We start from the raw sequence: 22,819 nt of genomic DNA, 5'->3' as shown, positions 1-22,819 counted from the left end.
TTCGACCTCGCGTCTCGAGGTGCGACGCGGATTCGTCTGCGATTGTTTGGTTTGTTTTCTTTCGTAGACTTGTAAGATGGACGGGAGAGGCTAGTGGTGTTGCCAAACTACCGTTCCGAACGTTATCGCCAAACTATACCGTCCCCTTTTCTGATTCGAGGGAGGATTTGCTTAATTGAATTGTCCAGCGAAAACCGGAAGTGCTTTGGTTGTTGTGCTGGTAGCATCGAGAATGCCTGTATATGCACGCGTGTCGGGTTCATTTCCTTCTAGGGTGCGCCTGTGAACAGTTGTATGATGATGACGAATAAGTTTAAGGGTTAAGTTCGCCGCTGTTGTAGTTGTGCTTACACAAGTGGTTAAGTTCATTTATTTTTAAATCAAGATTTCCCAGCGTGGACAACAAACATATCGGTGTAATAATGTGGGTCTCCGCCGTTGCTTTGTTTCCAGTATGAGCGAATGACGTTTTCCATATCATCTTTGTAGCTTGCCCTTGATTCGACCGGAAGTAGTGGCAAAAACGGAAGGACAGCGATAGTCGTTCCTGAAACATAGAAAACACTTCAATCATCAACTGCGTAATTAACCCTTTAACAGATTGAGCGAATTATTTTCTGCTTTTTAACACTAACGTAAAAACCAATTACCGGTTCCTTTTTCAGGTTTTTCAGTTTTTGTTTTTAAACCGTTGAAAACTACACTAATGTGGTCTGTTAACACGAGTTATACGGACAAGGGGACATAATGTAAAAAGTTAATCGTCTCGTTAGGTTGCATAATGGACTAAATCAGTTCTTTAACTGTTTAATTCATGAATATAAACATATGGTTCCAATTGAAAACTTGCTGAGCGTCATCGAAAAGCGCCAGGAAAGTTTATACATATTCGGAGCGAGCGGGGAGCGTTGTGTTGCGCCTAAGTCACTAGTGCAACGTAAAGCCCCTCATGAACTGACAACTGGCTCCATTCATTGTTGTACAAATGCTCGAGACACGTGGCGCACGCCATTTCTGGGAAGAACATGGTGTCTGAAATATAGCTCAGTGCTGCGCTGTGCCGCCGTACTCCCGAAGGCTGCACGTTGCACGTGCCTCTTGCACCGACGTGCACCTCGCGCTACGTTCGCAGGGTACAGTGACTTTAGTGCAACGGGCTCAAGGCTGGCGGTACGAAAACCTGAATGATAAGCTCGCGGTTGCATTATCATCCGCGTTTTCTCCCTGCCAGCTTTACGCCTGTTGAACGGGTGGTATCTGTCCGCCTCCAATCAGAGCGTACAAGTGCGTCATTTGATTCTTGCGCACTGTCTGGCGTTCGAACGCAGGACGCCGGAATTTTGCGTCCGTACGCGTTCGAACAGTGAGTGGAAACCGCGGTATAAGATATTGTATATTTCATACTGCACTGCTGTTCTTACTTTTCTACTGCTTTCTGTAAGAAAAAATAAAGTTGTAAAAATTACAAGTTTTTGTCCCGCTTTTATGGAAAAGAGTCAGCTAAAGCTTCTAGACCTTGCAATATTGAAGGACAAAGGAGGATTTTTGGTTAAATTAATACATAGGATGAACAATGCAGGTATTGTTTTAATTTGTAGAATACTTGAACTTGAGGTCAATACCCGAATACAGCTAAAATATATCTAGTCATGAAATACATGGAATCAAAAGATAATCTCTGTGGCCTTGGGCAAACATGCTGGCATGGTAGGTACACTTCGCACCGATGTAAATTTGAAGAAAAACAAAATGATGAAATTTTTTTTTGTGTGTGGATGCACATTAGAGTATGGTTTAAAGCTCTCAGTATGAATTAAAAAAATCGAAGATGGCTTTTTTTAAATTTTTCTTTGAAGTTTAACTTTGTACAAGTTGGAAAATTTAGGGCGGAGGGTTAATACTCGTCTCTCAATCAACGGGTTGCCTTTTTTCCCTACCTCCTTTTTCCCAAAATTGGTACAAATAAAGAATTTGAATTTAAAAACGACTTACGAATGATCTCCTCCAAGTCCTCAGCGAGAGAAGCTTTTGTTAGAATTTCACACGTATGGGGCTTCAAGTTCACAGTTTTCAGAATGTCCAGCATGTAAGATATGAGGCTGGCGTGGTCTTCACTGTCCTGGCGGTCAGGAATAAACTTCTCGCAGATCTGGAACAGGATTAAGGGTGCGTTTAACCAAACTCGTACAATCGGAACACTACCAACTACGTCATTCCAGAAATAAAAACGTTCGTACTGTTGTACTAGTACATGTCTCGCAAGACAAGTAACAATAAGGAGCAGAATCGTACGATGACTTTACAAGTAAGCCAGTGTCTTCACCGTCCTGTCCAGCAGTAATCACTGGCGGGATGGGAACGGCAGGGCATCACCTTTCGAATGGCCGACCCCCAGCACGCACTCGTTGCATTCAGAGATTGGCTGCTGCTCTTGTGACAACTAAATTCGAAAAAAAAAAAAATGAAAGCCGTTTGCAACTCCCTGTAACGCCGAATTAGAGCGCAGCGCTTGAGGAGAAGGAGGGAAGGGTACTGAGGGTCACGCGTTCTCGGGGGGGGGGGGGAAGGGGGGAGGGAAAGGGTCATGTGCCCCCCCAGAAAAAAAATTTTCCGCTAGATTTAGCGGGGAAAATGTCCCGCTAGATTTAGCGGGGAAACATTTCCGCTAGATTTAGCGGGGAAATTTTTCCGGTAGATTTAGCGGGGAAATATTTCCGCTAGATTTAGCGGCGAAGTTTTTCCACTAGATTTAGCGGGTAAATTTTTCCGGTAGATTCAGCGGGGAAATTTTTCCGCTAGATTTAGCGGTGAAAATTTTCCGCCAGATTTAGCACGGAAATTTTCCCGCTAGATTTGGCGGGGAAATTTTTCCGCTAAATTTAGCGGAGAAATTTACCTATAATGCACCGCGAGGTTGCACCGACGGTGACAACGACGGCGACGCCGACGCCGCTAAACCCGGAAACGGGCGCCTAAGAGCTGCGCTCTAAAAGACAGCGATGGCGGGTTTATGGTAACAGTGTTGCACAATGTACTTTATAGACCTATATAATCGTCAGCAAAGAGAATATTCATTCATGAATGGGAATTTGCGCAGGGACGTTAATAGCTGGGGGACGAACTGGAGGGACGTTAATTGCTGGGGGGCAGTGGCGTTATCAAGCACACTGCAGTGAAAATGTATGGCTAGAACATGAATAGTGTCGAAGCGCCTTTGAAAAGGATCAAGTCACATCACCGGTGGTAGAAAAAAAAGACTCTTACAAATCTCTTTAATGGGAAATTAGAGCGCAGCTTTTGAGGTATTTTGATTTTGCGATATACCGTGCTAAACAATTTGAGAACAATATATTTATATGTACAAATATAAGTCACTCTCCTCACATAATGCTTCTGCACCCTCCTCCCCTTCCGTCTCATCTTCCTTCTTCGTACCCTCCTCCTTCGTGTCCTCCCCTCCTCCACTTCCCTCCCCTCCCCTCCTCCCCCGAACTCTCCCCTTTTCCTCCTTTATAGCCTCCCCTCCTCATCCGTGCCCTTCACTCCTCCTCCTCCTCCGTACCCTCCCCTTCTACTCCTTCATATTCTCCCCTCCTCCCACAGCTTCCCCGCTAAATTTAGTTGGAAAATTGACGCCACGTGACCTCAACACTAATTCAGTTCCCTGCTAAATTTAGCGAAGAAACTGAATTGGTGTGTAGGTCTGTGGCGTCCCATAATCTAACACTGTGCATTCGGTTTCCCCACTTAATGTAGCGGTAAAACTGTCGTCACATGACCTCGACACCAATGCAGTGTTCCCGCTAAATTTAGCGGAGATACTGCGACGTCCCATAATGCAACGCGCGCGGTTACGCCGACGGTGACGGCGACGCCGCTCAACACGGAAATGAGCGTTTTAGAGCTGCGCTCTAAAACTGACCACTCACTTCTCCCTCGTGAAGCTTACGTCACTGTGACGTTTGGGCGGCGCATTAGGTGCCTCGAGTGGCTATTGGTTGGGGAAGTTCTTTCGGCTTCCGTTTTTGCGAGTTCTGGGAACCTATGACAAACACAACATAGAGGACAAGACCCGGGAATTAAGGCATCGTTGGAGAGTCTTTGACCCACTCAAGTTGCAAACACCCTTCTGCTCGAAAAAGGTATGTAACAAAGCGGTAGACACGAACGTCTTGGCGTCGCCTAGTGCTGGCATAGCGCTTGTTGTGAGACGCTGCAAGGCGTTCTCGTGGCGACGCCGATGTCCGCTTGGTGGCGCAAGTCGTCGCCCGATTCAAAAGGTTCAGCCGTATCCATCCATCCACCTATCCATCCAGTCATGACGTCAGAGGAGGACAGTGCGGTCCTTCCCTTCCAGGTGGCATTTTTACGGCAAACTTGTAGCGTATCGATCGCCTTCCAGCGTGCCGGACTGAACAAATTATTCCTTCGAATAAGATTAAGTAGACTTCCACATGAGATGGCGTGATATTGACGCTCTCTAGGCAACTGGTGGCCTCTGTAAAAAATCCGCCTTGTTTGGAATCGATCCCCGAACGTCTCCAAGAATATCAAGGCGCCCTGCCAACTTTTCCGCCCTAAGGTAGCGCTCATTCTCCGCCCTAAGAAAGTGCTAGAGGTCACAACCACATGCCAAAGCTTCAGCCCGATCCGATTCCTTATTTAGAAGTGATTTTCTGATAATTTATATGGGAAAAAGGCGACCGACGGAGTTTCCGAATACATGGGGCTCTATTGCACCAGAAACTGAAAACAGTCAAAAATGGGCTCCATTTTCCCATTGAAATTTTCAGAAAATCCCTTATAACTTTTGAATAAGGTATCGGATCGGGCTGAAACTCATCTGGTTGCGACCTCTAGCGCTACCTTTGGGCGGACAACGAGCGGTCGGCGATGCCTAGTTCATTTTTGCGGTACAAAAAAAAACCTGTAATGTTTTCGTGCGGCACCCTGTACATAAAATGAGTTGTGAGTCAGCGCGGCTCGTTTGATTTCCCTTTCTTTTTTTATTTGTAAGGAGTGAGTATACAGTGTGCGTGCACTTTTGCAGTATTGCGTTGTAGTGCTTGTTTATAAAACCCTCCCATCGTCTTGCTACGGTGAGGAGAACATCAACACGAGACCGCAAAGTTCATGCAGGGTTTCCATGTAAGATCATTTGCTTTAGAACAATATATGACGAGTTTTTTCTTCTTTTTTAGTGAGCCACATCCATCTGAAGAAACACCGAGATAAACAGGAATCTGTACTTATCGGACAAGCTTTCAACCCTGAACCGTAGTCACCTGTGAATGAGTTTTTATATCATAATATGGTCGACTACAAATTAGTACCTCGTGGAAATGATGAACCTCCAGACATACTGCGACGTTCAGCCGAAATTGGCTTAATTTCGGTGTCTGAATTTGACTCATCTAAAAAAAAAGAACACAACTCACCATATTAGCAAAGTCATTACCTCTCTATACGCTTTCCATTGGTCCATCAGGCAGGTTCTCCTCCACATCTCGAAGTTTGTCGAACGAGCCACAAAGAAAAGCATGCACTCCCCTCCAGAGGTCATCAAGTCGGACATGTTTCTGAAAGCGGTCACGTGGTCCTTCACCCAATGTAAAGTGAAGAAAGAGTAGACGCGGTTGAACTGGCCGTACTTCCTCACAAGTCCCGACACGTCTTTCGAGATGTCATGCACCTGGTACTCGATCTGCGGATGGGCAAAGTTCTCTCTCGCGAAGCCCACCATGCTTTCGCTGATGTCCGTTGCCACGATCCTCCTGCAGGGCTGGCAGCGTGGCAGGAGTTCTTGGCGAGTGAAGTCGCCGGTACCACATCCTATGTCCATAAACTGCTGGCCCGTGTTGGGCCTCCTCTTGAAAGATGTCCCCAGTCGTTCGAGCGTCCTGATGTTTAGCGTTCGCTGAAAGTCGTTGGCCATCACGTATACCTCCGGGATGAACATCGCTGTTGGTCGAGGCTCTTCGAGTGCTTCTGCGATTAGAGGACCCAGCAAGTTTCGGGAGGGAGATGAAGCGACCTGACTCGTAGTTTTCTTCCAGTGAAAATTCTGAAATTTATAATTGGAAGTAATCACTGTCAATAATGTCTATCACAATCCGTTTCACTTTAAGTTCGAGCGTACCAAATCTATACTATCCTAGGGAGGAATTTTCATTTTAAGTTTCTAAACGAGAGCTGAAATGAATAAAAATAAAATTTGTCTCTCTCCCTACACCACCAAGCGCAACAACAGGCCGAAACCAATTAAAAATAAACAAATAGGGGTTAATATGACCAAAAAGTAAATTTTGATTTAAAAGCAAATCAAAGAAAAACGGGGACGCAACGAAACTACTAAACGGAATACAGGCTTGTGTTTTGTCTGCGGGCTTTCATCGATTATAAATTCTGGTTAATAATGTCGTAGTTTAATATATTGTCCATTTAGTTTTGTTCCTCTTGGTCTTATGTTTCGTTTGAGGCGACGACGAGGTTTCTTTACTGGTTACTTTTGCTTGCGTTATTTTTTCAATCTAATATCAAAGAAGTCAAGTGTGTATTATTGGGTTTATTAGAGTATTCATGTTTGCTTATCAAAACGAAGTTCTTTTCAGGTCTTCGCCCTTAACCACCCATAGCACCCCTCGGTTCCTTCTTTTCTCCTTTTTTCTTCTATAGTCAATATATTTTGTAATAATAACCTATTTCTCCCCGGAATCTTTACACTTTTCCCTGTCTCTTCTTGCTTGTTTCTTTGTTTTTATACTAGTATACTATCTCTAAAGTTATATTTATACTAGTTCGTTCAATCTCTTCTCTGTATCCATTTATATGTTTTGTTCATATCTTCCTGAAAAAGAGTGATTGCAAAATTATTTATTAGTTTAATGAATATATCCTTCCCTCATCTTCATAAAAACAATAGAAGTGAGACACTTTTTTTTCTAAAAAACTAAGAGGAAGTTGGAGGCTACGGAACTAGTCCGCGCTTCCCTATTTATGTATTGAGGGGTCTTCGATGCATGCAATCTTTGAAATCTATCTCTAGTAGAAAGCCAGGGTTAGAAACTGGTCCAAACGTTCCTGATATTAAAAGGGTCTTCATTGGGCATGCATATGTTTAAAGCTTACTCTATGCTCAAGGCTGCGAATTTTTTTTATAGCTTGCTTGGAAAGCGTGCTTGCAAAAGTATTGATTAGTTTAATGAATATATCTTTCCCCCATCTTCACAGCAACAGTGCGCATTGAGACATATATTTATAAAGCTGAGAGGAAGCCCGAGTATACAAAACTAGTCCGCAACTACCCACATAAGTATTGAGGGGTCATCCATGCATGCAATCTTTGAGAGCTATCTTATCTTCAGTAGGAAGCCAGGGTTAGAAATTGGTCCATACGCCCTGATAGTAAAGGGGGGGGGGGGGATGCAACGATCTTAAGATTGAAAGAATTAGCATCTCGTCATGTTTACGTTGTTTATCGTGTCCCGGCGGATAGAGAAAACATCTCCGTCATTAAAAAATGTCGCGATTACGCTGCATAATCCTAAAGCAAAAGTTGAGCTTCTTCTCCCACCTGCAGCCACGACTGGCAGCTGAAGGAACTGCGACGAGAAGCTTACGTGATCTCGCTCGGCTTTAAGCTGCAGCATAACGCCCGCTAATGTCAGCAGGGAAAGGGAGAGGAACCATCCTCCGAGAGAACAAACGGCTCCTTACACTGACGCCACATCGCATACTTTTGACCACCATGTAAAAGGAGGAGAGGGAAGTTGGCTTTGGTAAGAATTTTGGGTGACGGGTTAATTGCTTTCCTCTCTTGAAATACACTAAACATAAATGTTTCTAAATCGAAAGTTATCGTTATTGGTCTGGTATCACATAGAGCTGGCAGACTAGCATTAAACGTAGTGCGATAAGCTTGGCATATTTTTAATATTGGAATTCTTTGAGCAGAAATAAAATTTATTTTTAAATGACTGTTGTGTTCTTTTTTTTCCACATACAGGTGCACCGTTTACTATATTCGCTATATAGAATCCAAATGAATTTTTCTAATTTGATTCCCGCTCAGGCCCCCATTGCACAAACGAAAAACGAGCTAAATTAAGTGTGTGTTTAAGTATTTTATTTTGAGACATGTTACGTGCTGAATAAATGATAATGGGGGTCAAAAATGAATCTTAACATTTTCAGTTCCTGTTCGTATCTTATAAATGTAACTTATTGTGGTGAACTTGATTTGTGGAAGGTGCTTTTTGTATTTGTTTCCTGGAGCTATTTGTAGGCAGCAACATTTCGAGTAATTAGATGCTAACTTTCTTTTGCCCATTGTGTTATTTTGTTTAAAATAATTTCCGAGCGCCACATTTTCTGCAAGTGCATATATAAATGTATGCATTAGGAGGTTAGCATTTAATTACAATATTCCATAATAATAAACACAGTGAAGATCCCTGTGTGCATCCCAAAGTTACTTTCGTTTGTATTGTACTAAGTTCTAAATTATAGAACCCGCGATTTTTCGTCGACAAGGCTTATCAGCGAACATGCTGATGACAGCGGAGCGACGCCCACCGATGGCGAGACGGGATTCAGCATCAACGGAGGGGACAGCGCTGACACTTCACAGGCTGCAGTTTCGTCAGAAGTTTATGGCCTGCTGCTGAGGCTAACGTCTCGGCTGGATATTTTGACGGCCGAGATCAAGCTTCTACGTGCGGACAACAGTGCGCTTCGGGTGGAAGTCGCTCAACTTCGCCAAGCGGTTGTAAGCCAGACAGCTGCGCAACAAGCAATCGCGGTTTCCCCCGAGGACGCGGCACCCGCCGGCTCGCCGCCGGCGAAACCATCCTATGCGTCTGTGGCGTTGGCTCCCCGGCCCCTAGCCCCACCTTGGGGACTATCCCGCGATAATCCTGGGAATGTCGGAGCTCAGAGGGCACCGTTCTCGTCGGCACCTCCAGGCAACGGTGAGTCTACCAGCATGGCCCACAACGCGGGTTTCCCGCGAGCTAACCAGGAGCGCCGTCCAAGGCCTCAGGCCTCATTTGGTGAAGCCAAGAATTGCACCGTCAAAGCGGTGCCTCGCCCACCACCTTCCAAAGGCTTGTTTGTGTCCCGTCGGGACCCATCCACTAGCGTCACTGACGTCGAATCTATAGTATCAACTGTTATCGGGGACAAGCCAGTGATTTACACGCAACTTAAAACAAAATACCCCACGCATAACTCGTTCCATCTTGCCGTTGACGAGGAGTCGTTGCAAGTGTTAAATAACTCAGACGTCTGGCCAGATGGCTCTCTTTTTCGCCCTTTTTTGGGGAGGTTACCTAATTCCCGGCATTACGTGGTTGCAGCGGAAAGTTTAACCGAAGGTACTCATGGCTCGAAATCTTAACGTTTACTATCAAAATGTCTGCGGCCTTAGAACAAAATCGGATGAATTTATGTCCAATCTGCTAGGTACCGATTACGATATTGTCATATTGTCAGAAACATGGCTTCATGACGGCATTGCGAATTGTGAATATTTTACACCTGCCTTTACTGTGTTTCGTAGAGATCGTGATTATACTTCCAGGATAAAATATGGAGGTGGTGTATTGATAGCTTGCAAACAATCACTGAATGCACATAGGCGAAATCATTTGGAAACCTATCAAGAATCCGTCTGGGTCGAGATACCGTCTGGTGACGGGTTCAACTTTCTAATTGGAGCATATTATTTCACTTCCGCTTCAGATGCGGCTCTCTTTGTAAGCCACTTTAATTTTCTTGAAAATGAAATAGACGTTACTAAATATCGCGTGCAACTATACGAGGATTTTAATCTACCGAAACTTGACTGGATTAATGGTCGTATTAACAGTGAAAGCTCCTGCACACGTCAAAAAGCGTCTTGTTTGTTTAACTTCATAGATTTTAATGATTTTACACAACACAACATGTTCGTAAACTGTTCCGGTAACATTCTTGATCTGGCTTTATCTAACATTCCTACTTCGAAAGTGGCTCGTGTAGACGATCCCCTGGTCACCCCTGATGCTTATCATCCTCCCCTTACGGTTCCGTTTTCTATGTTTCTAAGGTCAAGGGTTTCGTCTGGTGCACTACGGTACGCGTACAGTGCTGGCGATTACTTTAGTTTATACAAATATTTTGAACAATATGATTGGACTGATGTCTTACAATGCTCTGACGTAGATTCGATGGTGGATAGTTTCACAGCGGTAGTCAATGATGCCATGAACTTGTTTGTTCCCCAGCGCACCAACCGCCCAGAGAAGTACCCTAAGTGGTTTTCCAAAGATTTGCGATATTACTTGAGATTAAAATTACGTTACCACAGATTATATAAAAAAACGAGGCTCGGCTTATGGTATGAAAAATTTAGCATCTGTCGTGAATTAACAAAAAAGCTTCTTGCTAACGACCAATATCACTACCGCAGGCAGACGGAGCGTAACCTGAACAAGCGACCAGAATAATTCTGGCGCTTTGTGAAAAAGCATACCACGAAGAACGTTAAATGATATAACGCTGAGCAACGGGTCAGTTATTGAAACGTCCCCAAAATCTGTTTGTGAGTTGTTTTCGCATCATTTCAGTTCATGCTTTTCCAATGTCAACACCCCTTTACCCATGACATGTAATACTACTTTTGATGACTATTTACCTTTTACTAGATGTACTGTTCACGAAGTGCTTTTAGCTATTGGAAAGCTGAATTCTAAACTGTCCACAGGTTCAGATGGTATTCCCAACTTCGTTCTAAAAGGATGTGCCGAATGTTTTGCTCCTGTTCTTGAAAAAGTGTTTAACTTGTCTATACAGAGTGGTGTCTTTCCAGAAAAATGGAAATATTGAGGAGTTTCAGCGACGGTGTCACCGCCCTGGCGGCCGGTCGCCGAAAGAGAACGAGGGGGATAGGCTCGCTGGGCGTTGGCTTTGTGTAAATGCGTTGGCCGCGAACGTAGGCTTATAAACTTCGGCAGCAAGAATATTACGCGGCTCTAGTGTTCCGGTACGAGCAACAGAGATGACACGAACTGCTACGACGAGCTACGACCACCCGCCGCAGCGATGCAGGCGTCGAAGGAGCGCAGCCTGTGTACTACGCAGTCAGTCGCCGCCGTCGCCCGACGCAGGTCGTTTGGCATTCAGGACTTTCCGTCCCGGGTTCTTCGCTTGCACTTGGAACCGAGTATTATTCCCTGTGCTTCTGTATGTGCTCAGTGGCTGGATGTGGACCTCATAGAGCAGAGTTCTTCAGACTCGACAGCGACTCAAAGTTGACGGCGGAGGGGCTTGCAGCAACGCTTTCGGTTGGTGCACGGGTTCGACGACTACACGGATAAATTTTAAGATTGCTGCTAGCAAGGTGGGCCATAGTCGCTTTATGTTGACACGATTTTGAGTGTAAGTACTCCGTGCAAAGGCGAATCTATCGCGTTTCTAATCCACCTTTGCTTTTGTTGTTGTTTTTGCGCTCGCACGACCGATTGAAAATGCTTCTTACCAATCACGGTGTGAATGTCTTCGGCCTACATTGCGGAACGCCCAATAAAAAGTCATATTCGTTCAGCGAGCAAACTTCCCTTTCGAGTGACCTTCTTTGATTGATGATTTCGCCCGTACTTGAGTGCTTTAATCAACACGATCGATGAAGTTTGCTTCCCTAGTTAGGACATTTTTTGTGCCACATGCGGCACTAATGCTTGGCACGATGTATTCTACTGGTGGTATTGTGAATTGGTTTACTTCCAAAGGTAACAGTATGACAGGTAAGACCATTCAATTTGCTAAAAATGTGATATGGGAATGTCGTTGTATAACTAGCGTTTTACGTTTAAGATTGGTAAGAAACATGCTCATATGATGACGCACGTCTACAGCATAAGCTTTGCAGATCCAGAATGGATGTGCTACAGGCTCAAGACTTTTAATGGACCAAATTGGTGATTACATGGCAATAAATATTGTGGAAAACTGCCCATTGACTCGGTGAGTTTTGATCGTGACCATTGGCGTGCTGTTGGCAAATTAAAGAGACATTGCATCTAGATGTGCTTAAATATCTTTATTTCAAGGTTCAGTGGACCCCTCTGCATCATTACAGGAAGGCACTCTCAAGCCACAACAAACAGCAGTGAATGTACAATGCATAATAACGGGCACCAGTGTCCAGGCGTATAGTCCACAGAAGCCAATTTGAGCCTAAAAATGTTTTTGTTTTGTTTAGATAGTTTGCATTTGGTGTATAATTCGCAGGGCCCGATTTCCGCACCCAGTGCATAGTCCACAAAGCTGGTGCGTTGCGTCTTTGTGCTTTTTTTCCTGGGTGGCATTTTCTTCAGAAGTTCTTCGGCGAACGCTATTGAGCCTGAAGAAGTGCTCTTGAGGCCCATATCTAGCCACTCGGCACACACACAAGCACAGAAAAGAACACTCGGTGCCAAGTACAAACGAAGCACCTAGGCGGAAAGCCGTGAATGCCAAACGAGCAGCGTCCGGTGACGACGACTGACTGCGTTGTGCCCCTTCGGTGCCTGCATCGCTGCGGTGGGTGGTCGTAGCTAGTCGTAGCGAGATGATCTTCACTTCAAGCAAGAAATCTTGCCATACCATAGTCAAGATATGTGTGCAAGTGTTCGACGACGTGGGCTCTCTCACGTTGGTGCAGTTGTCATCAAGAAAGGTACATAACAATGTTGAGTGTTTGAGGCTGAAACTATGATGCATACTTATCTAAACCTAAATTTATCGGTCTGTGGCTACAAACATTTTCGTTGACGTTGCTTAGATCATGTAACCATTCAGGCCTCAAATTAAATGGTGCTTTGAACTCTTCGGTTGTGTATGAAAACCTATTTGCTCTAATAAAAGACATTTTGTAAAGGACACATGTCTTCTGCTGATACATATCTTCCAATTTACAATGCAGAAGCAAACAGAAAATCAACTGCATACATCTACCACTTGGCATAAGAACGTTTTGCAATTCATTCTTGAGCACACTCAAATATCAGCTAAGGTTGCTCTTGTTTTAGAAGCTTTGCCCTGTTCTGTAAAAAGAAAACAGTTAAAAACGCTTTACCTTCGTTCTCCTCCTCGCATTTAATACGGACTTGTTTGTCAGCAGATCACACACAGCAGATATCACCGTGGCACATACAACTCGAATGACCGATGAGACTATTGCTATTACAATAAAGCTTTCCACAAGAGCCAAAATGAGGCTTGTAGTGGTGCACAAGCACATGGAAATGAGATTGGCGCTTCCGGGGCTTGTTTACATTATGCGTAAAAACAGGACGATCGGCGACCAGCTGATCGCAATATAACACCAAGGATACCGATGTTTCGATACATAGAACGCAGGATAAAGACCTCAATCGTCCCTTGTATGCTGTAGTTGTCATACTTTCCATCCAACCGCTTTTTAGCACAATTAACTAGAACAACCGAAAAGTTCGCAACACCTTATAATGCGAGGCCTGAATGGTTACATCATCTAAGCCACGTCAAGGAAAATGTTCGTAGCCGCAGACCGATAAGTTTAGTTTGAGATAAAGTACGCGTCATAGTTTGAACGCGCGAACATTGTTGATATGTACCTTTCTTTGGACCCGCGAACATTCGGTTCAACTTGATGACAGCTGCACCAGCGTGAGAGCTCACGTCGAACACTTGCACACCTATCTTGACTATGGCAAGATTTCTTGCCTTCGACTGGCTTGAACACTTCATCTGTAGCATCACGGTAGGTCTTGGTTGAAATGATGATCGTCTCGCACACGGCAACAAACAGAGAACGACACGCTTTGTTCTATTTATACGCTACCGGTCTACGGGCGTCGCAAATCTATCCCCCTCTTGTCCGCCATGTTGGATCTATCGGAGCGCCCCCTATATTCGCTGAAACTCCTCAATTCAATAGTAGTCCCGATTTTCAAGTCAGGTAATTCTAGTGATGTTAGTAACTATCGTCCTGTTTCCCTTCTCAATGCATTTTCAAAGGTTTTTGAGAAGCTGGTGTACAATCGTTTGTATAATTATTTTAAAAGAAAGTTTGTTCTTGTACAGCACGGTTTCGTCAAAGGCAGATCCGTCGAGACAAATCTGTGCACATTTTTAAATTTTGCTTTTCCAATTATTCAGTCTCGGGGCCAAGTAGACGCAATATATCTGAATATGTCCAAAGCCTTCGATAAGGTCAATCATGAGCTGTTATTACTGAAACTTAGGGACTATGGCCTGAGTCCTGAGTACAATACCTGGTTTAGGAGTTATCTTCATAAAAGGCAGAACTGTGTAAGGGTATCTGGCTTCTTGTCTCGTCCATTCATTTCTATATCAGGAGTGCCCCAAGGCTCAAACCTTGGACCCTTGTTGTTTCTTATTTTTATAAATGATTTGGTGTCGTCCGTAAAACACTCTCAATTACTTATGTTCGCAGATGACGTGAAGTTGTTTCGGGAGGTCACCTCAGTCACTGACTGTACTTTGCTGCAGGACGATCTTCGTTCAGTGATAGAATGGTGCAGTTCTAACAATCTTTTCTTAAATCTGCGCAAAACAAAAGTCATGTCGCTGTCAAGAAAGCGTCACAATTTATCCTATGCATATGTTCTGGAAAATGAAACGATCTGTCGGACCACGCAGATGCGAGACCTAGGTGTTCTTGTGGACGACCATCTTTTTTTCCTTTCTCATGTAAACTCCATTATCAGCCAGTCATTGCGCACGCTAGGAATAATGTCTCGCTTAACTAGACCATTTATCACTCATCACTGTCTCTTGAAATTATATAGTACCCATGTACGCTCGAAACTAGAATTTGCATCTGTAGTCTGGAACTGCATATCTATAACAGCAAGTGAAAGTATAGAACATGTACACAAGCGATTTGTGCGCATCATTTACGACCGATATTTTGGAAGAAAGTGTTTTTATGAATATAATTCGATTTTAGCAAAATTAACATTGGGCACCTTAGGTAAAAGAAGGTCCATTCGGGATGTTCAGTTTTTACATAGGCTAATTCATAATGCAATAGACAGCCCTACTCTCCTCACCTGTGTTCACTTTCGTATACCACTTAGAACGAACTCTAGAAATCCTAGGGTCTTTTACCCAGACCTCATTCGAAACGCATCACCGGTTTCGCGTATCCAACATGTTTTAAACACGCAATTTACTGACGTCGATACTTTTAGTACAAACCTGTCTTTTGGAGAACGATCATTTTGATGCATGTGTTTTTAATTGGCATATATACACGTTTGTGTGCTTGCATGTTTTTTTGTTTTTTTTTCACAACTCTTTATTTTGTTTACTGTGTATTTTGGGTGTATTTCAATTGGGTGTGCTTAACCCAGTAGGCTTTCGAGCTGTTGGTTAGCACAAGAGAAAAATAAACATTGATTGATTGATTGATTGATTGATAGTGAATAGTTCTATTATAAAGAGCAAGCGGAGTCGAGATTATAGATTTGGTGGACAGTTATGTTTCTTTAAGAAATGTCGAATTAAAGGGTAGCATACCGATTCAAATTTTCCTTGAAAATCTAATGAGATTACTGTGCCAACCTTTTGTTATAGTTTGATTTTACGGGTATATTGAGTGAAGTTATATAGTGCTTTTGTGGAAGATTTCTTATGAAAAAACCCAAATTTATTTTGGTGTAATAGGTTTGATTTGCTAGTAAAAATATAGTCTATTATAAAGTAATCGCTCTAAGACTTTACAAAGTAGTGAATTTAAACAGATTGGTCTATATGTGGTTGTAGGATTATTTGGACGTTCTGGTTTATGTAATAGAATTACTTTGCCGACTTGCCATACTTTTGGAAAATAGTCTGATTGTAAACACGAGTTATAAATATATTAAAAAAACATATTTATGTAAAAATGTGGATGATAGGTTCATATTTGTACTTTTATAGGACATGTTATTTTATCCACCACAGGGGCTGTTTCTGTACATAAACGATCGATTGATGATGATATTTATTTCCTGGTAATTGAATAGATTGTCGCCAGCATTTACTGAGAGTTCCATTATTTTATTTCCTATAATAATTAAAATATCACAGTCTGTGGATACGTCATCTTTTTAAAAAGGTTATCTAGTATATGATCTACTGGTTTTAGCAGGATGTGGTGCTGGTTCCATCTGTTTTGGTTATTAAAGGTGTGAAAAGTGGTGTTTTAACTTCTTTAATGTGATTTTTTGTAAGGTACTCTAAATAGTGATAATTTCGTATTTCCGTAACAAAAGTTCCTTCATGAGGTTACTTTAGCTAAGTTTTTTCTTCTTTTTAATCGTTTCTTTGAAATCGTAATATTTTCTTTATATAGTGGTTTTAGTTCTGTACTGATGCATCTTTGATGTCTTCTGCGTAACGCATTAAATTTCACTCAGATTTTTTTTAGTTCTGAGTTCGACCATGGTGTAGTATTCGCACTATATCTAACATTTTTTTTCACAGCTTTTACAGCGCAGCTCTTAGGCGCCCTTTTCCGTGTTGAGCGGCGTCGCCGTCGGCGCAACCTGGCGATGCATTATGGGACGTTTCCCACAATGACGTCACGTGTACGTCACGAGGGTCACAAGTGACGTCACGAGGGCCACGAGGTTCACGAGTGACGTCACAAGGGTCACGAGGATGACGTCACAGAGGTCACGAGGAGAGCGTCACGTGTGACGTCACCCTCATGACGTCACACGGGCATACCCTCCCCTCCGGGCCCTCCCCTTCACCTCCCTAGAGCTGCCCTCTAATTCGGCATTACGGAGAGTTGTAAACGTCTTTCATTTTTAATCCATTTGTGAAATTAGTAATAAAATTGATACAATTTATTCTCTATTATATCCCCTGTTAAATCACAAAATATTTAGATTTTAACCAGAGGTAACTTTTGATAAGTTCATTTTGTCTTGTTAAACCAGTTATTGTTAATTGTCTCCGTGGTTGAGTTTTTAATTACATTAGGCCAAATGAAATATATTGATGATCGCTTAAATACTCTTTATCTGATATTTCCCAGTAAGATATTTTATTTAGAATATCGCTTGAAACAATCATTGAATCTATCCAACTTTTACCGTTATTTGTTTAAAAGGTTGCTGGAAAATGTTTACTATTAAGAGTAAAAAGGTGATGTCTTGTTACAAATTTACTTAAAGGGATACTACAACGAAATTTCGGCGCTCATTTTTTGGTCTATATGTGTTCAAAAGAGCAGTATCACATGGAACATACCAATATCTTGTTAAAAAAGTCTCGAAAAGGAATTTTAAAACGAATTAAACGATTAGCAAAGAGCACCTGGTGGCTGTCGCTAACGCTTCGTTTGTAATGCTCGTCTTGGAACCTTGACAGCTAGTGACGGAGGTTGTCTCGTCTCCGGCCACGACGAGAGAAGGGGGGAAGGAGGAACTCCCTTCTTCCCGAGAATTCCTTTTGTGTGTCGCAGAAGTCGCTATTGTCCCCCTAGAAGATTATAGAAGATTAACCCTTCACTCAAAATTCGTACAAAAGCAGCCGCTTCGGTGGCTGGAATGACAAGGCCATCCTCTCGACGTCAGCCTCGCCGTAGCTTTGCTCGTCTTGAGACGACCTACGTCACGATTGCGTTGGATGTCACGTGCTCTAAGCTGGGCCTTCTCCGAGCGCTTGCCAGAGTGGGCCGTTTATAACGAAAAATACAGCCACCAGGATCAAAATACAAACGTGCGATTGTCATTTACGGGTATTGTGGATCATATTCAACCTATTTTTGAACACGACGGGAATATTTCAAATTTCGTTGAAGTATCCCTTTAAGAGTTCTCCTTTATTGTCTGTGGCCTTAACCTCCCCATAGTTCGTGTTTGGCATTAAAATCCCCCGAATATTATCTTCTTATTTGTTAGAGAACGAAGAAAGTTGTCTAGTTTGTCTGAAGTTTGTTCAAAGTCACATATTGGAAATATATAAATATTTATTAGTACTATTTTGATATGTCTACATGTACATTCAATAGTTGCTATTTCTGATTGTTGTAATAAAGGAAAAAGAGATTAACTATTATCTGTGCAAATTATCACATTTGGGATTAGCTTGAGATGGTATGATCTTATGTCTTAAAGGTACACCTACAATTTTATTTTCTACTACATGACGGGGTTGTTTGAAAATAAACTCGGGCTTAATTTCATTCGTTATTTCTTCTGATTGTGCAGTTGCTATTTTTGATTTTCTCAAATTAACTAGATTAGTTTTGTCCTGCTGTCATTGCTTAGCATTTATTTTTTATATTGGATTTTGTCCTTACCTAGTAGTTAGGCATTGTTTGCACGAAATATCCCCTCTAAAACAGTAAGTTTAAGAGTAATGCTATATGCACTCCGGAGTGCAGCTCGGCCGGAAATTGCTATACGCACTACGTTTGTCTCGTATAAAACGAATGGTCACAACAAATTTTCTAAGCGGTAGCATAGCGTAGGGGTTAAGGTGAAAAGAGTCAAAGTACAGGCTAGCTGGTGGAAGTCAACCATTTCGTCGTTTACCCTGAGACTGGTTTTTTTTTTGAAGACCTGTCTGTTTTTTCTGTTACTTCTGCTCTTCAAAAAGAAAAACCCAGTCTCAGGGTAAACGACGAAAGGGTCCGCTTCGTACACAAGTGGACGCGGGTTCGAGCCGCGGTGGGCCCTTTTCTTTTTTTTTCTTTTTTTCTTGAACGTTGTTTTGTCAAGGCATTTGGCGATATTTATATTTCTTTTTGCGATAAACACTAAAACAAAAAAAAAAAAAACAAAAAAAAAAACACCGAATGTTGTCGACGAAACTACGCAGATCGGGGACAGCGGGGCTTGGGTTGCCGGCTGGACACCGCGAAGCGGCGTGTGCTGGTTAACTTTTCTATTTAGCAGCGGCGTGAATACAGGCGGGGGGCTGTGTTAACGAGCTCCCCAGTGATACACGCGCAGTTCGAAAAAGGGTGGCCCGAGCGGCATGAGCTCTCCGCGTAGTGCGTTTAGCAATTTCCGTCCAAAGTGCACTACGTAGTGCATATAGCATCGCTCTAAGTTTAAATGTAGATATGTGTACAAAGTAGCAAGTTGCAAAATTGTCGGGCCTGATGGCACCAATTTCATCCCGACTCAAAACATTTAAAACCCAAATTTATCAACCCCTATGGGTCCTAGGTTAACGGGATTGAAACCTTTGGACTCGTCTGGACGAGCCCCTTCCAACGATACAAAACACGATCTAAAAACTGCCAAAAACATTTTGCCCCGGGCCAATTGCCAAAAAAGTATGCAGCCTATTTGCCCGCGTCGCGCTGATTACAAAAATGTATACCATGCATACTTTGGGTGAAAAAAAAAATAAATAGGCCTAATTATTAGGCCCACTTACAGGGTTTCCGGCAGTGCCTTGGTCCTCCATGGCGTAGCAGTTGTCGTCATCGTAACTGTGCGTTCTTTATATACCCTCTGTTACCAGGGGTCCACTATCTCAAATCATCTAGTCGCAGCTTCTACAGTGCTTTATGCTATTACTTAACGAGGGGATTACCTTACTGGCATAATAAATTCTTGAAATGCCGTCTGCAATCTGTAGTTCCGGGTAACGTATAGGGCTTTCGTCAAAAACACAAAGCCGCGAGAAAAAAAAAAAAGAAATAAAGAGAGAGAGAGGAGAAAAGGGAGTAACGAGAGAAGCGCGATTGGTCCTTAGAGTCACGTGGTATACGCCCCGGCTGTTCCCAGCTTGTGCAAGCCGCCCCGCCCCCCCCCCCCCCCCCCCCCCCCCCCCCCTTCCCGCAAGCGCCCCACGCCCGAGAGCAAAGGACACTCCGTTGGCCGCTCGGGCCCGCACGCCTTCCCCGCCGACGCTACCGGAGTTCGCGCACGTTTTCATGATCACCTATTTAGGTAAGAAATTGTAATAACGCAGTTTGTAACGGGTGAAGAGTAACCTCTTACGACGTAGTTTGAGTAGCTAAACGCCTTTTTCCGCTTCCCAGATGCGCTTCAAACACGTGTGATCCCCTGAGTGGCGTTCGAGACTGCTAAATAAACTCCTCTATCTTTGTTTCTCTGCGCCTTGTTATTTGATTGTCGTTGCAGCTGCGATCAGTGGATTCCGCTTTGCAAGCGGACTGACCGTAAAAAATTGTTTCTGCTGTTAGGGTGACGAAACGAGGCATGCAAAGCTCGAGGACGTCGCGGAGCCTATACTTTTCCATTGCGTAGTCTGTTTGCGTAGACTTCCAGTCCGCTAGAGGCGCCAATGGGTTTTCGGAGGAGTTTCCAGTATTGGCGAAGCTATATGATATTTGGTTTTACAGTAGATGACACGCCCGTGGCTCCCAATAAGATAACCGGCGACCTAGGTAGAACACATATCTACTTGCTGGCTTAGGCTTACACTCTAAAAAAAGTCTGTGCCTCTACTTTCATGCACAACACTCGGAGAGCCAATCAGTGCAACTTACGGAGGCAGCTCAGCGAATGACGATGCTGAAACATATGTTTAGACCAAAAAACGCAGTATGAGTTGTGACATTAAGCAATGCAAAACGTCACGCTTGCATTGCTTAATGTCACAACTCAGTCTGTGTTTTTTGGTCGAAACAGATGTTTCGGCATCGTCATTCGCTGAGCTGCCTTCGTAAGTTGCGCTAATTGGTTCTCGGAGTGTTGTGCGTGAAAGTAGACGCACAGACGTTTTTATAGTGTAGCGCGCGTACGCCAAACTCTAAAAGACGCCCGTGCGTCTACTTTCCCGCACAACACTCGGAGAGCCAATCACCGCAACTTACGGAGGCAGCTCAACGAATGACGACGTCGAAACATATGTTTAGACAAGAAAACGCGGTCTGAGTTGTGAATTAAGCAATGCAGAACGGCACGCTTGCATTGCTTAATGTCACAACTAAGACTGCGTTTTTTGGTCTAACCATATGTTTCAGCATCGTCATTCGGTGAGCTGCCTCCGTAAGTTGCGCTGGTTGGCGCTTCGAGTGTTGTGCGGGAAAGTAGACATGCCGGCTTTTTTAGAGTGCAGTGGGAAGCGCCGAAGTTATTTACGGTGTACATATATATTTTCGTCGTCACAACATGCCATCGCACACACCGATGCCGGCAGTGTTTTTGTCGCGTTACGGCACTGGGGCAGCACGGCGCGGTGCCGCTAGCTAGTTTGCGTTCTACCGAGTGCTTGATCGCGACGAATGATTCGAGCTGTTATGAAACAGTTTCCGACTTGCGGGATTAATGTAGCCTCCGTGGGGTTTAACAACGCGAGCGGACGCTCTGCGATCTGTATGCGCTGCACGCCTATGTGGAATGCTGCATTTGCATGTGCTGCACGTTTATATGTAGCACGAACAATTTCGTACTCGCGAAAGCGTCTGGACTGTGAGCGCAAGCTACGACTCTTCGCATTCGCACTCGACCATCCCAACGATGGACCTTTTCCGAGAAGCGTTCTGCGCACGCACGAGCGCTTAATGCCAAGCGGCGGAAGTCGGCACGAGAAATCGAGGAAATTCGGAAGGAGGCTGTGGATCAGCGCGTAGAACAAGTAATTGCAGCACATATATAATTGTATTACACAAAGAAAGAAAATGGACGGAAAGAAAAACACGACGTTTGGGTGGACGCCACGGATGCCCCTTTTTAAAGTCGCGCTGGGCACGCGCCGCAGCTCAGAGAACGATGAAACTGGTAGCGTAGCTCCCATTATCGATTGGTAGCGCAGGTAGGTCACTTCCTCGAGTTTTAGTTCGTGCAGCCACCGCGTGGTGCCTTCGGTATGTGGAAAAGATTCATTATAGCCGGAGTCTATCGGTGTTTGCTGTTAAAGCACGCGCTTTTGGCTTTACGATGCTACTACAGTTCGAGTTCTCCACGTCGTATGGGCGGGCCGAGCGCGCATCTTTGGAACGCGCTTTCCTTTCCTTACTGTACTGAACACACGCACGGAGAACGGGCTATCGGGTCATTTTCTTTCATTCAACGAAGGGAGCGGGACATGGGAGACTGGCCTGTGCAGAAAATTTCATATTTGTGAGTACCTATACAGCTGACGCCTGCGTAGTTGGCACAACAGAAGGTCAGACTAGTTCTAGCTGTACTCGCCTTGAAAGGCGCCGATGGCTTCTCCAGAAGCGACGCAACAAATTCCCCGTACAATTCACGACCGTGATCCGTATATTAAACCTTGCTTTTATTCATTCTGGGAAAGACAATTTTCAACGACCTCACAGCTTCCTCTCCTGTATTTCGAGCTATGGGGACGGCAGGGAGAAATTGTGAAAACTTATCAATCACAAACAAAATGGATCGTTTGCCATCATTGTATTGGGCAATTTTTTAAAATTTCCACCAGGTTCGCTTGATAGACGTCTGCAAGTCCCAAGGATAGCGTTTTGCAGCAGACGCGAAGCCAAATGGTTTCCCTGAACAATGTATTTGCATCTGATCCTTCTAAAAACTTTTCCGCCGTTATTCGTCTCGTAGGTCGTGCGAGCCTGGTGATTCAACCAAAAGAGGCAAGATGACTAGCTTTGTAGTAGACCACTTTGCCCCCCCCCCCCCCCCCCCCTTTTTTTTTTGGTGGCGATGACAAGCCTTCTTAGCGGACCGCTCTTTTGGTCGGTAATTGCGAGCGCGAAACGCTGAGAGGTTCAGATGACAGTCGATGCGAGCGAAAACAGCGCCCCTCATCCATGGAGGCTGCTTGTTGTACAGCTTGTACACTCTAAAAACAAAAGTAGTCATAGGTTACTACCTTTGGGGTGGTAAAAAGTTGTGCCAAA

The 22,819-nt window shown here is 43.9% G+C and overlaps 1 protein-coding gene across 1 annotated transcript; it reads right to left on the bottom strand.

Moving 5' to 3' along the window:
* Positions 1-380: 380 nt before the first annotated feature.
* LOC120840047 (juvenile hormone acid O-methyltransferase-like) lies at positions 381-19,440 on the bottom strand. Its single transcript, XM_040210482.1, has 4 exons — positions 19,411-19,440; positions 5,459-6,064; positions 1,993-2,149; positions 381-547 (listed from the first exon to the last, which is right to left on the bottom strand). The coding sequence occupies exons 1-4, from the start codon at positions 19,438-19,440 to the stop codon at positions 381-383; spliced, it is 960 nt and encodes a 319-aa protein (XP_040066416.1).
* Between the last annotated feature and the right edge of the window lie 3,379 nt (positions 19,441-22,819).

Source organism: Ixodes scapularis, unplaced genomic scaffold (genome assembly GCF_016920785.2).
Source record: "Ixodes scapularis isolate PalLabHiFi unplaced genomic scaffold, ASM1692078v2 PGA_scaffold6__148_contigs__length_123643588, whole genome shotgun sequence".
Lineage (NCBI taxonomy): Eukaryota > Metazoa > Arthropoda > Arachnida > Ixodida > Ixodidae > Ixodes > Ixodes scapularis.
Note: the sequence above shows the minus strand (reverse complement) of the source record. Positions and strands in the feature narration are given on the sequence as shown.

Bases quoted from the DNA above. Each gene is read 5' to 3' on its own strand.
- LOC120840047 (XM_040210482.1), bottom strand. From the start codon at position 19,440: ATGGAGGACCAAGGCACTGCCGGAAACCCT. The intron at 6,065-19,410 runs GTAAGTGGGCCT...TATAAATTTCAG, and splicing joins AAGGCACTGCCGGAAACCCT to AATTTTCACTGGAAGAAAAC. The intron at 2,150-5,458 runs GTAATGACTTTG...ATCCTGTTCCAG, and splicing joins AATGGAAAGCGTATAGAGAG to ATCTGCGAGAAGTTTATTCC.